At 35.1% G+C, this 24,468-nt stretch overlaps 2 protein-coding genes, 1 long non-coding RNA gene and 1 pseudogene across 4 annotated transcripts; 1 reads left to right on the forward strand and 3 right to left on the reverse strand.

Annotated features, from left to right (window-relative positions):
• Window positions 1-632: 632 nt before the first annotated feature.
• Window positions 633-1,426, reverse strand: LOC113339103 (annotated as a pseudogene).
• A 735-nt stretch (window positions 1,427-2,161) lies between these two features.
• LOC113339119 (probable carbohydrate esterase At4g34215) lies at window positions 2,162-3,319 on the forward strand. The gene is made up of 2 exons (XM_026584504.1): window positions 2,162-2,936; window positions 3,010-3,319. The coding sequence occupies exons 1-2, from the start codon at window positions 2,313-2,315 to the stop codon at window positions 3,256-3,258; spliced, it is 873 nt and encodes a 290-aa protein (XP_026440289.1). The 5' UTR covers window positions 2,162-2,312; the 3' UTR covers window positions 3,259-3,319.
• A 441-nt stretch (window positions 3,320-3,760) lies between these two features.
• On the reverse strand, window positions 3,761-4,947 carry LOC113339135 (S-norcoclaurine synthase 2-like). Its single transcript, XM_026584505.1, has 2 exons — window positions 4,479-4,947; window positions 3,761-4,274 (listed from the first exon to the last, which is right to left on the reverse strand). The coding sequence occupies exons 1-2, from the start codon at window positions 4,663-4,665 to the stop codon at window positions 3,976-3,978; spliced, it is 486 nt and encodes a 161-aa protein (XP_026440290.1). The 5' UTR covers window positions 4,666-4,947; the 3' UTR covers window positions 3,761-3,975.
• A 14,291-nt stretch (window positions 4,948-19,238) lies between these two features.
• Window positions 19,239-24,468, reverse strand: LOC113321045. 2 transcript variants are annotated; one of them, XR_003346437.1, is made up of 5 exons: window positions 24,248-24,468; window positions 23,891-23,981; window positions 20,296-21,321; window positions 19,926-20,014; window positions 19,239-19,702 (listed from the first exon to the last, which is right to left on the reverse strand). It is a non-coding gene; the product is annotated as an uncharacterized LOC113321045 (long non-coding RNA). The 2 variants fall into 2 exon arrangements; XR_003346438.1 differs by lacking the exons at window positions 23,891-23,981; window positions 24,248-24,468 and adding an exon at window positions 21,819-21,852.

The following is a 24,468-nucleotide window of genomic DNA, read 5'->3' on the forward strand; positions in this document are numbered from 1 at the left end:
TCACTGCCTCTCTTACTCTTTTTCACGACAAGAAAAAGGATTGGCTTTTCCTGGATGTTTCGAAAAGAAACATTTAGGGTTTGTTTGGCAGCTTGGGTACGAAATACATTGTCCGGGTTAGAGAATTCCTTGGTTTATCCAAAACTATTATGACAATGGTTATTTTAAATGATGTTTGTTTTCCATTGTGGTTTAGTGTAGTATGTTGTTTGTCAAAAAACTTGTATACAAGCTAAATTAATTAATTGAAAAAGAAATAAAAAACTATACCATATAATTATCTAGTTTTGAGCATACAAAATGTTTAAATAAAAAAAATAGTTATAAAAGTAACCGTCTAACCCAGGAAAGGATTAAGGTATTCCAGGTTTTACATGGAATTCAAAACCCTACCTTTTTAGCCTCTTAAAATTTAGGTAGGATACACTATCCTTATCTTGACATGGAATAAGCACGCACACAAACACAATATACAGTTATCTAAGGGATAACTCAACCTAGGTTAGGATATCAAGGCTACCAAACACGACCTTAACCTAACTAGGCCACTGCTAGTTAGCTCCCTTAAATGGTTAAGGGGATACACCTGTTGTTGGACCATAAGTTGTGAACCGGCCCAACAGACAACAATCTAGAAATACGTTCTTGATTAATTAACAGAAATAACGAAAGAAGGATGTCTAGGAGGCACAAGCCCCAAACATAACATGCTCCATTTTATTACATGAAAAACACATAAAGGGTGGCCGTTAATCCCATTAAAGCTTTTTACTGTTTAGCCTTGTTGTCAAGTACATATTTGACAATCGACTTTGCCATGCCCCACATAGAATCAACAGTGATAAGACGAGCATTTGCTTCGAAATTCTTGTCATCAAGATCAATCTGGACAGTTGACCTAAAGATGCAAGAATTTTTGTCCTTTGGTAAAATTTCATACGTGACTTTGTACAAAGAAAATCCAAGATCAAGATATCCATTTTGAATCTGTTGAAGCTGTTTCACCCTTCTTCGATTATCGATTGTTACAAATTTTTCTCTCCATTCATGTGGCCCTGGTATTCCTGCTTCAATCCCACAGACATCAAGATTTGTCAAGCCAATATATTTTGAAGGAGGGAAAGAGAAGTAGAAGTACTAATTAATTAAAGCAGATATAGCGTACCTTGAGCCATGACGATATGTAAGATAGTTCCCTGACCTCCATCACCTTCGACATAATCGATTTTCTCGAAAACACCGGGTTGGAGTGTGATGATGAGCTTAGGAAGATCCTTTGAACCGTAAACAGCCCAAATCTCATCGACTTTGCCATGCCCCACATGGAGTGTGATGCTCCTACGACATCCATCTCGTTAGTTACGTGGCCGCGCATTTTCCCCAAAGTATATATGATTGTAGGTAATTTATCACTGTTTAGCAAATATGTTAAGGATTTTTCCGATCTTGCTGATTTGGAGTGTGAATGTTTTAGGCTGCAATTGTGCTTCTTTTATAGTTGTTCAACACCTTTAAAAGCTTTTCCTAGTAACTTCGATGTTGATACTGGGAAGACCTGTCAATTGTCATTCTTGCCACTATTGACCTACTATTTGTCCTTAACCGTGTATAGAGAGATGATAAGATTCCAAATGTGAATATGGTTTAGGTCCAAATAGTGTTAAGTAATTCAGATAGGCGGTAAAGTCTTAATTTTGGGTGACAATTCATTTTTCTTGTATTTTACGAAACTTCTATTTCGTGGCTGCTGGTGACATATTTTAAATTGCAAGTGGCAATGGGGAGTTGTTGAGTTTGTCTATCAGATGATTAAGGTGAGATTTACAGCACGTTATAAGATACATGTAACATAATTAAGTTCTTTAATCTCAGAAAAACCTTCCACCTTTTCGACTTGATTAAATCGAAAACAACTTGGCAAGGTATATCTAAACACCTTCGCTTGCCTGTAGATCAACCACGCTGGAGTCTTTACGCACAACACTAACGTACAGATTGTAGATCTATATGTTACCGTTATACAAGGTCATTATGGCTCCGATACCCTTTCCAAAGTCCAGCTGCACAAAAATTTATTTTATATACTTGTCCCGAAAATCAACCAATTTTATACTATTATCTATCAAAAACAAAACAGAAAATAAAAAATAAAAAAATCCGTTGCTTTCAAACATCTGCAGCTAAACTTCCTGGTTATTCTAATGGAGTAGTTCATAATTCATAAACATTCAACGAACAATTTAATCATTCAAAACTACTCTCATTTTCACCAACAGACACAGAGAGATAGAGAGGGGGGGAGAACTGAAAGCATGTTCTCTCTTTGGTACTCTCTTCTGCTTCTTCTTTTGGCTTACTACACTGGATCTAATCTGTCGAATTCATCCGCAGAACTATTAGTTTCCTACAGATCGAGATCTTTCCAGGACAAGAATATATTCATTTTAGCTGGACAGAGTAACATGGCAGGTCGAGGAGGTGTTGTTAATGATGTTTGGGATGGAATAATTCCATCTGAATGTAAACCAAACCCGTCGATTATCAGATTCAATTCACATCATAGATGGGTTGAAGCACAAGAACCATTGCACATAGATATCGATTTCAATAAGACTTGTGGTGTTGGTCCTGGTATGGTATTTGCAAATACACTTCTACAGATGATGGATTCCAGAACAACTATTGGTTTGGTTCCCTGTGCTATTGGTGGAACACGGATTAGCGAATGGGATCGTGGAACTCGACTCTATAATATGTTGATAACACGATCTCTATTATCGCTGATGGAAGGTGGAAGGATATTGGGTGTTCTTTGGTACCAAGGGGAGAGCGATACAGTTAGTCCAACAGATGCTGAATCTTATGGAGATAACTTGAAGAAATTTATATCGGATTTTCGCGCAGATCTTCATCTTCCCTTGCTCCCTTTCATTCAGGTATATATTGCAATTCAGGCTAATATGAGCTAACTCGGAAACCATAGTTTGATCGGAGTTCGTCTTATTTCAGGTTGCTTTGGCATCAACAGAAGGGCCGTATAAAGGAATTGTAAGGAAAGCTCAGCTCGAGATGGATTTACCGAATGTCTGGACGGTTGATGCGGATGGACTCCCTTTGGGACCAGACGGTATACACCTCTCAACTAGAGCTCAAGTCCGTCTTGGACGGATGTTCGCGGAGGGGTATTTCACGAGGAATGCTCATCGAAAGCCTCGCATTTTCGCGTTATTAAAACAATTTTGTGGAGACAAAAAATAAATTACGCAGACAGACAGTCAAACTATTTTGGTAGGAATATGGAATAAATTATTTGAAACTACAGTGGGGTTAAACATACCGTGATTTTTAACCGAAAAGTCTCCGACAAATAATCCAGCGGTCCTCATCACCGTGTTTAGTATTGGGATGGTAGCGTGAAAAATTTGGGTCCATGCTTTACTCTGGCGATTATTTTTGGGAAAAACTGAAATAAACCTAGAGTTATTCGGATGGGAAGGCAGGCACGATGCCGGCAGTGCCATTTGATAATGAAATTTTACAAGGCTTTCCGTTTTGAGCTTCACATGCATATACGAATTGGATTTTTGTTTGCTCTTGTTTTTGATCTAGCAGCATCACCATGTGAAACGTGAACACCATTTAATCAATCAAATAGATTTGGACAAACATTTCATTTTATAATTATTTTTCCAAGTATTATTATAACTTGGTTGCTTGTAGGTTGTTCGATTATAATTGTTCCAAGAACACACAAGCAAAATGCAATTAGATGATTATTAGGGATACGGGCCTGAAGCCAATTCGCATTAGCAACAACAATAGAAATACATTCTTGAGTATTTAACAATTAACAGGACCAAAAAAAAAGAAAGACGTTTGGAAGGGGGCACATCCCCCGAACATAACATACTCCATTTTATTACATGAAAAACAGTAAAACATCAAAAGGGTGACCATAAATCCCATGAAAGTTTTTTACTGCTGCTTAGCTTTGTTGTCAAGTACATATTGGACAATTGATTTTGCCATACCCCACATAGCATCAACGGTGATAAGACGAGCATTTGCTTCGAAATTCTTGTCATCAAGATCAATCTGGACAGTTGACTTAATGATGCAAGAATTCTTGTCTTTTGGTAGGATTTCATAGGTGACTTTGTACAAAGAAAACCCCATATCAAGATATCCTCCTTGAATCTGTTGAAGCTGCTTCACCCTTCTACAGTGATCAACTGTTACAAACTTTTCTCTCCATTCACGGGGCTCTGGTATTCCTATATCAAACCACAACATCAAAAAGAAATTGTCAATCAGACGGCGAATCGATGCACCTACATGAATTTTGGGTGATGATATTCATGGCAGTGACCAGAATTCAAAATTTGAAGGAAAAAAAATATATAAATATATATATAAACTCAGGAATATGTATTTTGTAGGAGGGAAAGAGATTGTCGAAGTACTAATTTCAGGCATACCTTGAGCCATGACTATATGTAAGATAGTACCCTGTCCACCGTCACCTTCGATGTAATCAATTTTCTCAAAAACACCTGGTGCAAGGGTGATGATGAGCTTAGGAAGATCTTTGGAACCGTAGACAGCCCAAATCTCATCGGCCGATGCTCCTACGACATCCATCTCGTTCGTTACGTGCCCGCGCATATTGTCTGAAGTAGTTGCGATTGTGATTTATGATTGATTAGTAAGTTTGGAAGGTTTTCTCAGATCTTGCTGATTTTGATTGTGAATGTTGTAGGCTGCGGTTGTGGTTCATTTATAGTTTTCAACGTCTTGAAAGCTTTGCCTAGAAACTCATTCAAGAGTTCGTATTTTCAATAATTAATACAAGGAATACATGTTAATTGCCATTCTTGCTAAACATTATTGACCAACTAAAGGTCCTCAATGGTTATCCGAATATAAATGATGGTACACGGATAAAAGATTCCAAATGAGAGCATAAATATAAGGTTTAACTAGTTGAGATTGGCAAGAAAATGTTAATGTAGGTGTGCCTATTCACAGTTTCTTGTATTTTATCAAAGGGAAGCTGTTTCGTGGCAAGTGGTGACATATTTTATGTTGATGGCTAGTTCGTGGTGGGTAGCTGTTGAGTATTGTCGGCTACATGTACTAACTGGTCTATCAAAGTCAAATGTTCACTGTTCAATGAAAGTGGATTGAACATGTTGCGTCATGGTTGGTTGGAGTTTTAAAACCAATACTTTCTTTCATTTAATACAGGATGAAAATATACTCCCTTGGTTCGAGTCCTAACGCTTGTACTTTAGGCCGGTACTACCGGATAAAAAAGAATAAAGGGTGTTTAAATTGTGTTAAATTTTGCAGTAGATAATAGGAAAGATAAACATGCACATATAGAAAGATATTAGTTTATTAGTTTTTGTGTGTTACATAGATAGTCCTTTATATACAATAGGAATAGAACCCTAACTACTATATTGGGTTGTCCATTCGCGGGCTAAAGCCCTACAACACTCCTCCTTGTGCGGTCCAATAGAACTTCATATGCAGTACTTCACATACAATGTTTCGGATGTAGGTCTTCAAATGTAGTTCTTTCCTTGATGATTATCGTGTCTAAGACAATTGCTCCATTAAAACTTTGACAAGGAAAAACTCAGTGGGACAAAACCTTGGTACAACTCTTCAACGTTCAACATACTTAATGTTTTTAGTATTGTCTCGCTAAAAACCTTGTCGAGTAACAAAATCCTTTGGGAAAAACTATTCTCGATCGAAGGGAAAAAGAGTACAACACAACTTCAATTTCGAAGTAAAAACATGTCGACATCATATTCTTGGATCCTCCCCCTGATTACTTTCAGAGTTATTCCAGACAGTTCCTTTAGTCATTTTTTTTTCGAAACTGAATATTGGTAATGACTTAGAAAATAATCTACCATATCTCCCTTTGATTACTTTCTTTGGAGAAGAGGTTGTTGTTCCTTCATAATCAACAACTTTTGGATTGCACTTTCATTAGCATTCCTTTTAACGTCTTTGTAGGGATAAAACAAATTTATGTCAATGGTTACCTTTAAGTACATGGTTACATTCACTATACCATTCCAATGACGTTGCGTTGGCGCTGAGCTATATCTAGCTAACAAGTTCACTGTGGATGTTACATTTGGTCGAGTACATCATGTTAAGTACAATAATGCGTCTATTATACTTAGATAAGGAAAGTTCATCTCACGACCCAACTTCGTCATCTTCCTTTAGACGAATTGGTCATTTAAGTACATTTGAAACTCGGCTAATCATGGGAGTGCTAGCAGGATGCATGTCCTTGTTAAATTTCCTGACAATGGACATACGCAAACTGGTGGAATAATATACCACAAGCTCGGTCTTCTAGTTTAGAACATAGATAAGATCGATATTTCCTAGGATATTCATCTCAAGTTCAGATTTAAAATAGCTTGTAAGATCTCTTATTCCATTAAGAGTACTCATCATGTTCATGCCGTCAACATAGATAGTTATAATTCTGAATCAGGAACTTATTTAATACGCATGGCACGAAACCTTACTTGTTTATCCCTTCCAAATCAAATAGTCACTTAGACGGGTATACCACATACGCCTGATTGTTTAAATCAATAAGTGAGTGTTCCAGTGTAACAACAAACACGCTCCGTGGTTTAGAGTCATTCGGCTTGGGAAGCAAAAGGACATCATGCACTTTTGCAAATATCTTCTATCTCTTGATTAATTCAGAGATACGTAACAATCACACACATATGCTGCATTTCAAGTCCTTTTGAAATTACCAAGCTAACTAAGTAGCAGAACGCCATAACGTTCATTACAAGAAAACAATTGCAGGGCTTTCTGAGAAACCTCGCGCCACAAGGCGAGTCTTGATAATTTGATACTTCATTCTTCCCAATGTGCTCTATGACAAATAATCATGTATGTCCCATAGGCTTTACACTTGGTTGGTTAGCACAACCACACCAAATACCTGTATATTTTCCAAAGATCTAAGTTCTACCTAGATTGCGTAGGCCAAATATGCTATTTACTTGAAATTAATCAAAATAAAGCGTGGTTCGATCTCATTGTGCTCTACTTCTGGAGCAACTATTTATAGATTATATCATTATTGCGCACGCATGATCCTTCCATTGACTCATGTGCATACTCATAATCCGTTAGGATTTTGTTCTCTAGAATCATTTAAAACTTCGGAGCGTCCTCCATTATTGATTCATGGACATAGTCAGAGACAACCAAATGAGATGATTTCATTAATGATACAAATTAGGTTGTGCCGTACTCATCTACTTCCTTTCTAGGTGAGCATAGATCGAACCTGGTGGTCTCTCCATCTTCCTTTATGGAGCCACGGCCTTAACTAAACTTCCACCAATTGTAGTTTCAACACCTTAGTCTATGGTGTACCCCATACTGAGGATTTCTAATCTTGCAGGAATATTTGCAGCTGGTATGTGTGATCTTGTCACTTTAGCGACATCAGTGTACATTCTGAAAATTGATTATTCTTTCTCACTTCACATTTACATTTGCGGAGTACAATAATCAATGAGACACAATGGGAACACACCACGACAATTCATGTCGTTCCCTTAGAAAATAATTTTTCTTATCTCCCCCTAACGACGGGAAGATTGTCTCATTAAAGTGATAACCTGCAATCTAGCAGTAAGAGATCTCCTGCCAAAGGTTTTAAAATGCGGATGATTGTTGAGAGTAAATATCCAACAAAATTACTTAATCATTTTCGTGACCCATCATAGTACGATGTGGACTCGTAATGGCACATATTTAGTGCAACCAAAGATGCGTAAGAACACAAATGTCAGGCTTAAATTCAGTTACCAACTGGTACACATAAAAGGTTGACTAATATTAAGTTCTACAAAAATTAAGTAAAGATACGCGTAATATTGCATATCCCCAAAGCAATAAAAGGTAGGTTGGTACACATAACCTTTCTTTAGACACCATCTGTAACCTTTGATGGTAGCCTCTGCGAGACCATTGGGTATAAGATGCTCTATATTGATCCTATTAAACATGCAATATTCATCAAGTCCTTTTGATGTAAATTCTCTAGCATTAACAAGGGTGGTTAGCCTTTGCACTTTGCATTGTGTAATATGTGCTAGGAGTTTTCAAACACTAATTTCTTGGGAACTATAACTAGTCCAAAATGTCAAAACATTCACCAGATCCATCAGTCACTTTACTGGTCCGCATTCTGCATGAATATTTTTCTAAATTTCACCTTGTTTTCTTTGTAATATGGAAATTTTACCATTTGCATATTAGGATGGTCTCGATCCTTTTTTACTGAAGACTTTGTAAAAATGAGTGATATGCTTTCTTACCTAAAAGCATAATGGGAAGGGGGGTTGTGCATCTAGTAATTTAGAAAACACTTATTGAGAGATATGCCGTCACTTTACATTTTGTCAATCTTTTCCCCATTTTTGTTCACTCCAATAAAGTGATATTTGTATGAGTTCTTTCAAAACAATAATCATGTCACAACCAATGTGTCTTTATGGTTATGCCCAAAGCATATATGAGTCAGTTTCCAACATTTCATCGTCAAAGTCAATATGGATTCAATAATCCAAATATTATAGTGAATTATATTGTACTAGATTGACTCATTAGTTTCTCTAAAATATATTTCCTTCAAAATATATTAGAGATTATAAAAGAAGCAATCAATTACATTCTCATCATTTTGATGTTCCACATGATATCCATTTGCACGGGTTATTTGGAAATTTAAAAAGGTGTGATTATCTCTTGGTACATTTAGAGATTTTGCGACGTATTTGTTCTATCTTGAAAAAATAAATGAGCAGTGTTGCGCTCGATAAGATAGGGAATTGGCCAGGCAAAGTTCTTGTTGCCATTAAAGTTGACATGAAAATTGGTTGTTACCATGATACACATACACATTACATTGTATATACCAACACCTATGACTAGATGCATTTCCAAATATTTTATTATAACGGGAGCTAGAATTACATCTTATCTGATCCCATGTTCAATTGATACCTATACTTTGGTGTCATTACTGCTGGGAAAAATATATATTTTTATCTCATGATATATATGTGCCTTTTTACATGCTTCATATGAGTCGGTACGTCTAACCCTCATTACTTTGGGGTTCTTTCCATTTTCAATTTTGCTACATTTATCTTAATTTGAGAAATTTCTTTATCTCAATAGGTCAAGAGAATCTCACTACACATGTCAACCACTTATTTTAGGTCGTGTAGAAAAGGTAGTTCTCTTATTGTCATACTTTTATATGTACAATTTCGTTAATATCATTGATGAAGTAGGGAAACGGAAATTTTCTGACTCATATAAACTTTGTGAGTTCTTCCACAAATTGGAATATATGTGTTTTATTTGAAATGTATCTTTTAAAAAATATTGACTCTTAATAGTCGAGCCAGTGGATTGCATCCCACATATCATTTCAAATTTGGGGAAATATCAAATATGCAATAATGGTGTTCAAGTACTTCTAAATCCCAAATGAATACATTGGAATAGAGTTGGTACAACGAATTTAATAAAAGACATCATTCAACTACAGACAATATCATATTCAATAGAACAAAATAACATCAATACCAAAATTCTTAATGATGAAGAACAACAACTAAAATTTCAATTGACCGACAATATATGGACTTATCTTAAGGGAGAAAAAAGAACTAGGCATGTTCTAAAAAAAATATTAATAAGCCCAACAAAAAGTCAAATGTGAACACACAGATTAGTCACATACCTCAATTATCGGTTCCCACGGCATATACATAAAACCGGAATGGACATAGTCGTGCACTGCCTAAAAAGAAAATGGAACAGGACATGACAGGTCAGAGTTAAAACGGACTGATTTGAGTTGGACCGGACCGGAACAGGATAGGATCGGAACAGCTGCAGCCCGGGATGGGATTTCCTCATCCTTTTTCTTTTCCTTCTCAGACTACGAAGAAAACCCAGATCGCCTCACCCTGAAAACCAATTCCGTTATTTTCCATGTAATTAGATTAATCAAAATTCACGGACCCCTAACCTCAATCCAACGGTTCCCATGACTAAAAACTAAATATTATCTTTAACGTAGTTTCCTTTCTCCTCGATCTCCTTTCTTTCTAGAAAGCAACAGACACGGGATTCCCTTGAACGACTTCCCATTGGATTTCCAATCCACAGTGAACAAATTTACTCCTTCCCCAATTACGAACACAATCTACATCTACGGACTGTTTATGGATTGACCTAAACTTCCATTTATCGCATGATTAATCAAAAATATCCCATAAGTTTCTCGAAAAGTTTCCTATTGAAATCAAGGTAAAATAATATTGAGGTACAGATCCAATCCCCGAGATACTTGAAAAATGGTAGCGAAGGGAAAAAATGTATGTATTTGATGGCAACCCAAAAAAAAAAAATCAAAACCCATTACCGCAGGGTTAGAGCTCGTGCTGATAACGTTTTGCAGTAGATAATAGGGAAAGATAAACAGGCACGGAGAAATATATTAGTTCATTAGCTTTTGTGTGTTACATAGAACCCTAACTACAATATTGGGCTGCACATCGTGGGATAAAGCCCTACAACATTAAATTATTAAATCACTCGTAAACTTAATAATTCTAATCGTCTAAAATAAATACAAAAACCCAAACCATCTTGTAAAAGGAGAAGGAGGCAGAAAATAGGGAGAAGAAAAGAGAGAGATTTCTTATTCATGTGTATTAGACAAACAATAAAGCCTCTATTTATACGGCTAGACACAAGGGCATCCCAATAATAAACGAGATTCATCATATATATTCTTAACATAATTACACGTTTATAACACTCCTCCTGATGACATTGTGTCTAAGCTAATTGCCTCGTTAAAACCTTGTCAGGAAACCACAAAGGGACAAAACCCGATCGAAGGGAAAAGAGTACAATTGTGAGTAAACTTAGAACCGAGCTGGACATGCATATGTTTCCTCATTAAAACCTTGACAAGGAAAAACCTAGTGGGACAAAACCTTGACGAAGGAAAAAGAGTACAACGTGATAGTCCAGTAAAATACCTTTCACTATGATGCTCCCCCTGATAAGTACTTCAGTTAAATCTTGGCTTGCAAATCTTTAAGTCGAGACTTCCCAATTTCGATGAAAGAATATCTTGAATGCTGGAGATAACAATGCTTTCGTGAAGAAAATTGCTAGTTGATGAAGTCCTGTTTTGTGTTAGTCTTCTAAAAGTAGAGTTTTCGAGTCTTCATGGTTTATTCAAACACATTGAGGACTTGCTTCTTGGATTGCTAGCTTCTCGGAGATGATTTGCAAAAGTAGTTGATGTAGTTTCTTCAACAAAGTGCCAAGATCTGAATACCTTATCATACGTGAACAAAAAATGGATTTGTTAGAAGGAAATCTGAATTCTTAGGAGATGATTAAGTTGATTTGGCTTAATCAAATGTGGGAATCCACTAAACAACCAAAATTTATACAACTCCCCCTTGGATGACCATCATGTTGAATTATATTGTCTCACAAAAACCTTGCCAGTAAAAACCAATGGGAAAAAAATATGGACAAAGGGAAAAGAGCATAAATATCAACATTAAAAGAAGTTTAAATGTCAGAGATGTTTCCTCGTTAAAAACCTTGTCAGGAAAACCACATTGGAAAAACCTGAAACGAAGGGAAAAGAGTACAACTTTTGAAGATTTATGAATGCTAACGCAAGTATATGAGTATTATAAAAAATAAGCATCATAACTCTAGTCTATATCAGATAGACAAGTTTTATGCAAGCATAAAATTTAAACTGCAGATAAGAAAAATAATTTTATGCTGCTAAAGCATGGATTTTTGTGTTTTTAAGGACTCCTCAAGAGACCTATAACGTTGAATTCATCAACTAATTAATCCGGATTTTTGGCTTGTACCAAATTTCTAAAAACACATAAAGGATTGTTAAACCTGACATTGTCGAGTTAAGTGGATGCGTTAATGTAATTTGAATCCTCTAAGGATTACAAATTCGAAAATGTTCTCCAACCATAAACGAGTCCTTCAAGGACTACCATGCCAATTATATAAGGAGAGCAATTATTGAACCAATCCTAGGGTCTAATAAAAATAAAACCCTCAAATCGTTTTTATAACGAATACATTTCTCGTATAATGACGCAATATGACTACACCAACATGTAATTAATAGGTTTGGCAATTTTAAGGCGTTAAATTTTGGATCCAAAATTGCGTCAATCAAGAAATTTTGGATTATATGCCAACCAATCACATATGTCGATATTCCTCTGTAGAGGGGTTCAAAACCACCATCATTTATTTTAGTAGCTACTTTAAATGAATATTCGACAATCATTTTTGTTTACCACGATCCCACACAATTATCAAGTATATGCATATTTTGAAAAAATCAAAATTTACTGGTACCAGTTCCCGCGGGCATTATTACCTCCTCCTCTTCAAATGAGGAGATATTAATTTGAGAATGTGAATCATATTATGATAGACTCTATCGGAGCATTATCTGTATATGTAGCAAAACGCTACATTTTTGCTAGAAGTGATTGGATTTGCCTTTTCAAACGGCATTAGCTTATGGAAAAGCTCATTGGGAAAATTTCACGCCTATTATTTAATGGCAGCCATTTTTGGATTTGATCCGATGAGAGAGAAATCGGTATAACATTTAAGTTAACAAACACCGACTTCTAGTGTTGTATAGTCTCCCCCTGATTATGGCGGAAATATTTTCATCTCATATACGAAAACAAGTTCACGGAGTATTATCCGATTAAATCGAGGACATATACTCGTAATAACATCTGGATTTTAACAATACCAGTTGGACCGTAGATAATAACTTTAAAAGTCATAAAAAATGTCCAAATAAATAAATAAAATTATAGTCTACTTGACGTACAAATTTAAAATCAACCATGGATTCGTTGGTTAGACCAAGAAATACATAATTTAATTCATTCACCTAAGAATTAAATTATAGACACTTTATTTTAATTAAAGAAATTAATATCAAGATCAATATAGTCACTACAAGGACTAATTAATGATTTAGGCTAACAAGCCGGGTGCACACCCATTGTTCTTTTATGTCCTATTGTATTTCAACATCAAGTTGAACGGTCTTAATTTAGGAGATTAGTATTAAGAAGAAGAAAAATTTGCTCAATATCCGTTAGGAATACAACAATTGGTGTTCGCAATTGTGAATAATATGCTAACGACATCTCATCCGTCTAGAATTTATAGAGAAACCAATTTCAATTGACATATATGATTCTTTTGTAAAAAATAATAAAAATAAATTAAAATATCATTGTCGTTATTGATTTTGGTTGAAAATGGCAAAAAAAAAATTAAGAATATGCCAATTTATTTTCTCACATCTTATAAAAAATGATGGAGAAAAATCAACACCGATTGGTTTATACAGTACACCAAAATTGCATCGAAAAAATAAAAATAAAAATATAACATGCCGCACTAGTCACCACATATAGAAAATCCATTATGTGTTGAAGATGGTTTCTTGTAGATACATAGAAACCAATTATAATTAAATCACATGATCTTCATCGAATGGACGAAAATACCAAAGTTAATTGGTCGTAGGTTTTTCAACCATGCACGTGATTCGTTACCATAAAGGTATTTAAATTGCGGTGACACCAATTTTTTTGGCAATTACAGTTTCAATAAAGGAATAGAAATTGTGTAAACCATCTTTCAATGACTTTTTTGTTTTGTTTTTTTAAGATAATCCTTTTTAATCTAAACGACGCTGAATCGGTAGAGCTTCGTGCGTGATAATGTCTTGTAAAAGGAGAAGGAGACAGAAAATAGGGAGAAGAAAATAGAGAGATTTCGTATTCATGTGTATTAGACAAACATTTAAGCCTCTATTTATAGGGCTAGACACAAGGGCATCCCAATAATAAACGAGATTCATCCTAGATATTCTTAACATAATTACACGTCTATAACAAACCATTTTTATTAATAATTTTTTTATTTAAAAACTAAAACCCAATCCATCAAAATCAAAAACTATAACTTAATCCAAATAACAATTCGATTTTTTTTTTCCACACAGTATTTTTGGCAAAAAATCATTCTTAAGTCCCTGTAATCTGTTCCTTTGAAGAGAGATTAATTATTGATTTAGGTATCAAAAAAGAATGAGGTCATTCTGTTATCGGAAAAAGAAGTTATGAGAAAAACAGTCGAAGAAATGCCCAAATTTACAACTGGTTTAGTGGACATTTATGTAAACCGATTCTAGTCTAGGGAAAAAAATCACAGAAAAACTCTTAAATTTTACAATATGTCGATGTTCGAAGTCTTATAAACCGATTCCTAGAATCGATTTACAAGTGGATGAACGTATACAGATTCTGGGTTGATTTTTTTTTTAAAAATCAAAATTTCTACATGTTTTAATGATGATTTAAGATTAATTTATTTGTAGGTTAACATGATTAAACATCAATTAATCACCCGAATTCACACTAATTAATCAAGGATAAATTAGTCATTAAGTAAAATATATTTGGATAAAGAATTTTCCATTTTACTTCTAAAGTACTGTTTTTGTCTCATAGTGGCAAGCCTCAAATAAAATGTCTAGGCCTCAAACTAGGGAGGATAATATAATTTTCCCAATCTTGTTAGATAAAGTAGAATATTCTCCGCTGATGTAATCAATTTCGGTCGAGAAGATCGAACTTTCCCTGAATTTCACTATTTCGACGATGGCCAAAAGATTCTGTCAATCTTAGGGAGAAACCCAGGGGAGAAACTCATCAAGACGAGTCAGGCCAATGTGGAAATCTTATTATATTAATAAAATCAAACTAGTTCTAAAATATTTTATTTTTCCTTTTGAGTGTGGAATTAAAAATCATATTCCCAATGTTGAATTTCAAGTTTGTCTAAAATCCCTAATATCTTCTTCAATTGTTTGATTAAGTGGTATAAATTTTGAAAAGAAAGGTTGTCGGGATTTCACCGAGATTTTTTTGTTGCATAAAAACTTAACAAAATACTCTTTTCATTTGGTAAATCACAAACATCAAAATAATCATAAGAGCATCTCTGATGGTGTATAGATATGTATCTATGTGGAGACCTAAAAAGAAAGCTATTCAATAAGGCATGATACAAATAGATAATACAAATAAATTTTTGTTTTGATAACCATATCCATTGGTAGTTGTTTTCATGTTTATTTTGATACACTTGTCACTTATTTGTAGAATAATTAATTTAGAAAATTTAACAAGAAAATGAAAACAAAAACAAAAAACTCGTACTCTTTATAAACTCAAACCTTGTGTCAAATTAACTTTTATTTAGCCAACAACCACCAGGAAGATTTTCTGCCGTTCATAGTCTCTAAAATCTTAGATGACATAGTATTTTTAGAAACCATACTCTATTAGAGATTCCCTACTTATCCATTCTTACCTCCATGATATACTTCCACTAAATCTCTTATTTGTGGGGAGCAGAGTGTGTGTCTGAAAATGAATATCTTCATCTACTCAAGGACATTGTTCAGTACGGACCAAAGTGAAAAAGAGGGGTACAACAACCACACCCAACAATTCGATTAGAAATCTGTATGGACAAACTCCAATATACTTTCTAGAGAATCAACTAGACAATCAGACTCAATCTAGATAAAAGTATATCAAAGAGTTTATATCTCAATCTCTCGATTTGATATATACTCAAGCAAATAGAAATCGGCGAGTCTTTATCAAATATTAGAGAGATAACTTGGATGGTACTAAAGACCAATATCCAAGTGTCAATCAATTTAAATCAACAACTAAAAGTTCAGATATTCTAATTGATTGAACAACGCACAACCTGTGATATTTCAATTATATAAAAAAATATAATGCGGAAAAGAAATAACACAGACACCATAATTTTGTTAACGAGGAAACCGAAAATGCAGAAAAACCCCGAGACCTAGTCTAGATTGAACACACACTATATTAAGCCACTACAGACACTAGCCTACTCCAAATTAACTTCGGTCTAGACTGTATAGTTGAACCCCAATCAATCTCACACTGATCCAAGGTACAGTAATGCTCCTACTCCTCTGATCCCAGCAGGATGCTACGTACTTGATTCTGTTAGCTGATCTCACCCACAACTAAGAGTTGCTACGATCCAAAGTCGAAGACTTTAATAAACAAATCTGTATCACACAAAAAAGTCTACGGTAATAGATAAATCAGTCTCCCACGAATATACCTACGAGTTTTGTTCCGTCTTTTGATAAATCAAGGTGAACAAGAACCAATCAATAAACCAATCTTATATTCCCGAAGAACAACCTAGTATTATTGATCACCTCACAATAATCTTAATCGACGCAGCGAAAAAAATATCGTGGAATCACAAACAATGAGACGAAGTGTTTCTGATTACTTTTCTATCTTGCCAATCGGAGATATAAAATCTCAAGCCAATTATTTCAATTGTACTCGTACGATAGAAACATCAAGATCAGATCACAAAAATACAAGAAAAATAGTATCGGTCTGGCTTCACAATCCCAATGAAGTCTTTAAGTCGTTAACCTGGTTTAGAATAAGAAACCAAAGGTTAAAGGAGAATCGACTCTAGCTATGAAACTAGTATCACACATAAGGTGTGGGGATTAGGTTTCCCAGTTGCTAGAGTTCTCCCTTATATAGTTTTCAAATCAGGGTTTGCAATCAATGTTAGCTTGGTAACAAAGCATTCAGTATTCACCGTTAGATGAAAACCTGATTAGATTCAAGCTAATATTTCTCAATCGTTGGATCGAAAACTTAGTTTGTTACACACAAATGAAATGTCCAATTTTGGGTTTACGAACCGTTCCCAAACATTAACATTTGTTGGTTCAACAATAGTTAACCAAATGGTTAGCCATATGATTACTTTCATATCAACCATACTCTTCTTCACCATAACTAGTTCAAATGACTCAAATGAACTAGTTAGAGAGTTGTTCTATTTCTTAGATCATAGTAACTACACAAGACACAATCGAAGCAAAAACGGTTTGATTCACTCGAATCGGTTCATGAACTTTATACCCACGGTTTTCAAAAGCATTCCTTAGTTTAAATAAACATGAGTTCAAGAACAACCGGTTTTAGATATAACCTGCTCAAGTTCGCGGACTGGGTTCGCGGACTTAAGCTCATGGAAGGAGTTCACAAACTCCAGCGGAAATTCTCGGGTCGAGAACTTCCGCCAGTTCGCGGACTTGGCACACGCCACTTCCATTTCTCTTGATCAACAAAGTTCGCAAACTTTGGTTCAAGGAATAAGGACTTATACATATATGTGTTTCCACAATAATGCTTATATCCTACCAATGATTATGTAATCTAAACTCTCATTTCAATCATTGAAACATTCTCAGAGGACGGACATAGCCGTTATTCACAGACCATTTTTCGTCAGAGCAATTTTCAAAGTGATTGAAACATAACATGACTTTCGTCACTAGGTAAAGATGAATTCGGCTAAAGCGAAAGCTTACCAGCACATATTTCGAGAAATAGATAGGCGAGATAAACTCGGCTCGAAATAGAAAATGTGCATAATGAAAGTCTATATATCAAAACGACTTTTGTCTCAAGAGTAGAAGATAAAATAGATAGAATTTTGAGTGACAGATAAGTTCAAGTCTCCACATACCTTTTAGTCGATGAAGATCCACCAGTTCCTTGAGTAGCCCTTCATCTTGTATGATGATTGCCATGGAGTTCTTGAGCTCAACTACACTTTATATCCTAGTCCGAGACCTTTAGCTATGTAGGGTAGAAATCAAGACTTATAGTTTTGATCACTAACATTGACAAACATGCTTGAGATAGAAACGCATGCGAGTTCGACCAAGCAATGCTCTAACACAAAGAGTAAATCAGAAATATTAAGACCTAAAAATAAAAAGAGAAGCATTTTTAGTTGAAGAGAAACAACATATGTAACACCACGTGTTTTTAGCATGGCGCATGCTCAAAGATGTGCCATGACATGAAATGAAGCTTCTTCTCTAGTTCAGTTCCGTAGTAAAAGGAACATTGGGCTAGGCCTATACAGTGCCAAAATGGCTCACTATGTTGGGCATATGGGTCGAGGCCAATATGGAACCAAGAGGGTATAAGTTGTAAGCTATATTGGCCAAAGGACAATCTCGCACCATAATCAGCAATAGACCAGAGAAGGATGGCCTTGGAAATGTACAACCATCATGGTTGGACGTTGGAGTAAACTATGGGCCAAAGCCGAAAGTACAGCCATCATGTCCATTCACTGGACTTGGCTTAAGAAATGTTCAGCCATCATGGTCGGACATGGGAACTGTCTTCTTAGCCAGAACTGAATGTACAACCATTATAGTTGTACATTGCAATTGGCCATGTACAGCCATCACGGCCTGATTTGGTGAATGCCATTTTTCTCCCCTAATATAAGTTGTAAAAATGACTTCAAAACATACAGAGGGAGGGTAGTTGGTTGAAGGTGCATATGCGGACTATGCACCAAGTAATAGCTTCATCAATAGTACAAATTGGGGCTTAGGTGACAGTTAAAAGCTGTCATCAAAATATTTAGATGACAGTTTTGAAAAAATATTTGTACTGTCACCAAAACCCCTGTTACGAAAGGTCTTTAAGAAACTGTTGCGGAATCATGACCATAAGGTAACATCTTTTTCATTAACCTGTCATTGTTAACAACTTAGGGTAACAGTTTCTTGTTGAAAGTGTCATCAGAAAATCATTTTGTTGTGTTAAGGTAACAGTTCTTTACTGAACCCGTTATAGTTGACAACTTACCATAACATTTTCTAATTAAAACTGTCATCATATACCCATTTTTTTCACACCAGCCATCTTACAGTAACATTTTCTTTGAAAAAACTGTCATGAAACGCTATATAGTATGGGTTCTTTAAAGAATCTGTCACATAAGCGGTAGTGCGGTACTATGGTACCAGTTTCATGGACCTGTCTTAACTTACGATAAATTTCTAAAATTTAAACTATCATTTTAATTGCTTCCTTAATTTCCCATCTGGTAGATGGGTCACTCACAAATGATAAGAATAGATGCCAAAAATAGAGAAATATATTAATAAAAATGTTTCTACAGACAAATGTTTCTACAAATGACTTCTACAAAATGCTAATATATACAAGTAATTAACATCAACTACCAAACATTGCAAGCTCAAGACCAAACAAGACAACAAACTGGAAACAACATACTCTTGCATAGTGGTTCTAAGAGAGAACTCAATAGTCTAGTCAACTCAAAAGATGATTATACCTTGTGATTTTTGTCGCACAATGGGTGTTCGCTGAGAAGCTTTAATGTTTCCGAGGCTGGAGATTTCTGTTGTTAAGTGGTTCAACATTACTAAATTTTTCCTTGTCACTGTTATCTCAAAAAACGAAACACAAAAAGATGCTTTCTTCAATTTATCCTCAACTATAGATTGACATTGGAGATGGTCGATCAGCTGATTCAGTAGAAAACTTGTACAGGCCGGTATTACATACATCTAAAGCATCCATCACTACATTGTCAGAAGAAGCTAAATTCAGTACATTCATTCCAATACTACAATGTACTAAATAATATATTGTTGAACACTATTAGGAGCTGAACACAGTTACATTTATGTATACTAGTTGACAAATGACAGGACCCACATCCATCACCATTTTTGAAACACAATATATAAGCTTTGATTTTTGTACGGAGCAGAAAAAAAATCTTTATGTACCACCTATAGGTACCTTGGGTTTTAGTACTTCCATCTGATGAACGAGAGATGTTTATTTTAATATTGTTCAGTCAAATTACTTGCAGACTGGCAGGAGTGAGTCTGGTCGGCACACAAGAAGAAGACTACACAGTTAACACACATGAAAAATAAAGTAAAGGGTTTAGAAATACTAGAACACTTCAATATATAACTTCTAAACAGTAAATACTCATTATGACCGTATTCTACTCAAACTATGCAAACATAATACTGGAGAGAAATAGTACATCTTCACTTATGACATGATGGAAGCAGTGTCAATTACCACTTCAAAAAATAGTCAAAAAATAAATAAGAATTAATGGACATCAATCTATGCATATAATAAGACACACACGTACCTGAGCATAATAAACTAGTTGTTCGCATGCCGACCTTTTAGCTTTGATGCTCTCAACATCAAATCCAAGATAAAAAATTTACCCTTCAATTTCAGGACACCAATCTATGCTCTCAACAACCAACCCAAGAAGACCAACACAGTATTAGGCGAATCTGCATACACCTGGTTAGTGGAGGTCTCCATAGAATTGCTTAATACTAACCCGAAGTCCAATATTTCCAAACTTTATGGATTCTTCACGCCACAATTTGAATCTGATCACACAAAATATTTACATCAATAGAAGTTAACATCTGTGGTATTTGATCCATTACTGGATTTCTCCAATAAGCTCTCTAATACCACTATATAATTCAACAGTAGACTATTTATTTCATAGAACATCAGTCATATGAAAACCGAGATGAATTTAACCTATTTGCCATTAGGTTCATGCAAAAAGACAAAGATCAATCCGTCATAAAAAGGAAAGAGATAACTAGATACACCAACAAATTGCACATTCATCGACTGTTTATCCTGTACCCATCTGCAAACGCATAAAGAAATTCTGTTTAAACTCATATACAAGAAGAGAACACTTTTGGGTCATGTATTACCACATTTTCTTTGTTAAAAGCAATACATAAAGAACATAACAAAATCAGTGTCTACGTCTGAGTAAACCGAATCCTTAATACACAAACACACCGATATATTATGCAGTGAACTACAGACTTTCAATATAACAAATGGTCTGTTATTTTTGTTTGTGAGAATTCTAATTTTAATTTTGATAAGTCAAACCTTCCATATTCCATCACGACTGCAGTGACGGAGGGAAATTCTGTTACTCCTGGGGTCAAAATCGACAGAAACAATATTTTTAATCCTCGACTACCTAATTTTCCCCCAAAATGGATATATTAACACTAAAACTTAAAAACAAGTTGGGTCTAAAGACCCCGCTTGTATCAATGTGCCTCCGTTGCTGATAGCCGCGAACCTTTAGTTCGTTCCTTAAGTCCTGGAACTTGTCAATCTCCTGCAAGTGGGAATAAGGAAAATACAAACATAAAAATCAATACATAAACCCAAATTTTGATGCAGAAATATTCTAAAAACATTCTATTATCATCATTTTACGACTAGGGAAGTGCAATTCATTTAGACTCTAAAATTAGCTAATAATGACAGCTTTGACAGAAGGAGAAAACACAAACATATCCTAATTAGAGAACAAGAAACGGTGTCTTCAATAAAAAGTGGCATTTATAATCCCTTAATTCATTATCACTACTGGTCAGAGCATATGTATTCTTTGACCTAAGAGGATAAAAGAAAATTCAGTGCCAGTGTATCGTGCAATTCACCTTGAATAAATTCACTCCCACCAAATGAAATAACAGGTACATTCACACAAGTTCACCAGCTTTCAGTTCTCTTTAAGCCAGTGGGATTATTAGTCGACTTAATTCAACACTAAGGAAACCAATAGTTCCTTCGCAGTAAGGCTATAAGAAATGCAAATAAAACGCTTACTTTCAGCCAGTCTACATCACATTATGGAACCGACCTGTTAGAAATTCTTAATATTTTTGGAGATATAAGACCATAGTGGCGTTGCTCGTGTAGAGCTCCTAGAAATCTAGTGAAGAAGGTTGTGAAGCAAGACTTGGTGGTTTCTTAACCTTTCTCTTCTATTGAAATGAATTGTTTCTTGCTTGCTTACAAATGAATACATGAAATGCTTATTTATAGGCTTGGTACAACCGACCCTCTTAACTCTAGAAGCTTCTATAGCTATCTAGTCTTACAGACTTTCTAGAAGACCTACTAACATTTCTTTCACATGTTTTACGTTATGGTACTTGACCGACTCACATTCTCTAGAACAATCTGGTAGCAGTTATGCTAGGACATACTTAATTGACTCTATCAAATGACTTTACTAATTTAACCAACTCTAGTACGTTCTAGAGTACCCGTTTTCAACATTTTTCTTACTTGTCTAGAACATTCTAGACTATTACAAATTACATGTTCTAACACCCCCTCTTAATTTGTAATGTCTTCTTTATGATATTCACCCAGCCTTCAACTGCCATTAGCCTCTTGTGCTCGTGTTGGCGAATCTTTTTGTTCTGCCGCTCTCGTCTTCTAACAGTGTCTCCATATCTCTTGTTTTAGATCTTCTTTGGTGACCTGGCATTTTTGCATCTTGATTATCGCAGGTTCAAAAGGCTTCGTCTTGTGCCGCTACTTTCCTTCTCCTTTACGGTTTATATCGAACTTGACGATTTTAAATTCAGAGGCTTTGCCTTCTATTGATATTCCTCGCCTTTCACGAGGTGACCATCGTAGGTTCATAGGTTCCGCCCACTCAACTTTGTGAGTAGAATATTTGTACAAGATGGCTCACTTTTACCATCTTTGTCATTTGAGGAGGCATTTTTTGATGCTCTCTTCCCTCAACTTTTTCTTTAGAAAATGCACTTTTGTGTGCATCTCTTTGCGAGGATGGAAACTTCTATTTTTTTTTTTAACGGAAGGATCTGATTTCACTTGAACATATAACAAATTTTGGTGAAGGAAGTGACTTGACTTTCTCTTATGCTCACTTGATTTTCTTACTTTTCTTCTTATGATGTATGGAGACATTTTCATTTTGACATTTTAATTTCTTTTTCATATTTTTCTAAACTTAGAATTGGGTGATAATTAGATTCTATTGGGGGTTGTAAAACAAGTAGGGAACTTGGATAGTTGAAACGTACCTTGCGTCTTTTCATCTTTTTTGAACTTCTTTTGTGCGGAATTATCATCTTTAACTCGCAGCGAAAATTTTAACGTCCATTTGGATCGAATCCGCTCTGATACCATGTTAGAAATTCTTAATATTTTTGGAGATATAAGACCATAGTGGCGTTGCTCGTGTAGAGCTCCTAGAACTCTAGTGAAGAAAGTTGTGAAGCAAGACTTGGTGGTTTCTTAACCTTTCTCTTCTATTGAAGTGAATTGTTTCTTGCTTGCTTACAAATGAATACATGAAATGCCTATTTATAGGCTTGGTACAACCGACCCTCTTAACTCTAGAAGCTTCTACAGCCATCTAGTCTTACTGACTCTCTAGAAGACCTACTGACATTTCTTTCACATGTTTTACGTTATGGTACTTGACCGACTCACATTCTCTAGAACAATCTGGTAGCAGTTATGCTAGGACATACTTAATTGACTCTATCAAATGACTTTACTAATTTAACCAACTCTAGTACGTTCTAGAGTGCCCGTTTTCAACATTTTTCTTCACTTGTCTAGAACATTCTAGACTATTACAAATTACATGTTCTAACAACATCTAAGGTATCATCATCTATACCCTGTGAATCAAAAATAAAAATGAAACTTATTATGGAATTGGAAATACTTTCAATCAATTTAAGAGTACCTAATCTTATCTGAATACTACCAAAACCTAGAACCAATCTACTCTCACTCAATTTAAGAGTGCAAAAGGAAGATCAACACGATACCTTTGAAAGAACAAAAGTATGGGCTTTGACAACAAGACGTTTTACAAAGACCTGACCTTGAAGAACTTAAAAACTTACACTGGATCTACTAAGTCCATCAAATGAAGGCAATAAGCTTCTAGTGCCAATTCCTGAAGCAATTACTTGTATCGACGCCATCACAAAGATACTACAAAATAAATAAAATTCAGAACTTGTTTTCACAATTTAAACGCAAAATCAATTCCTTTTTTTTTCTTGCAGAGATTAGAAAGAATTTATTAGGTTAACATTGAAAAATTGGAATCAAAAAATTAAGAGAAAGAAAACATTATGAGAAAAAAACAACAAATTAGGGGTTTCAATAAAAACGAATAAAGGGGATGATAACCCTGTTGATTATTTCATCTAATTTAGTTATAAGTATGATAATCTTAGGCCATAATCTTATCATACCTTTTCAGGTTCTTAATTAACCGTGAGTCTTATTTCGGGAACAATAGAGCTGGTGATGGAGATGAAGAAGAAAATTTTGGGAAATAAAAAGTTCGAGATTGAAAAGATTATTGGAGGAGAATAAATTATGAAACCCTAGATTGAAGTAAAAGATGAGATCTCAAATGTTCCAAAGAGAAAAAAACCAAGAGAGAGAGATGAGAACTGCCGTATACGAATTG

The sequence above is a fragment of the Papaver somniferum genome, chromosome 1 (assembly GCF_003573695.1).
Source record: "Papaver somniferum cultivar HN1 chromosome 1, ASM357369v1, whole genome shotgun sequence".
NCBI classification, from domain to species: Eukaryota; Viridiplantae; Streptophyta; class Magnoliopsida; order Ranunculales; family Papaveraceae; genus Papaver; species Papaver somniferum.

Excerpts from the sequence above, each read along its gene's own strand:
- LOC113339119 (XM_026584504.1), top strand. The coding sequence starts at position 2,313 with ATGTTCTCTCTTTGGTACTCTCTTCTGCTTCTTCTTTTGGCTTACTAC. Across the intron at positions 2,937-3,009 it reads CCTTGCTCCCTTTCATTCAG|GTTGCTTTGGCATCAACAGA; the intron begins GTATATATTGCA and ends GTCTTATTTCAG.
- LOC113339135 (XM_026584505.1), bottom strand. The coding sequence starts at position 4,665 with ATGCGCGGGCACGTAACGAACGAGATGGATGTCGTAGGAGCATCGGCC. Across the intron at positions 4,275-4,478 it reads ACATATAGTCATGGCTCAAG|GAATACCAGAGCCCCGTGAA; the intron begins GTATGCCTGAAA and ends GGTTTGATATAG.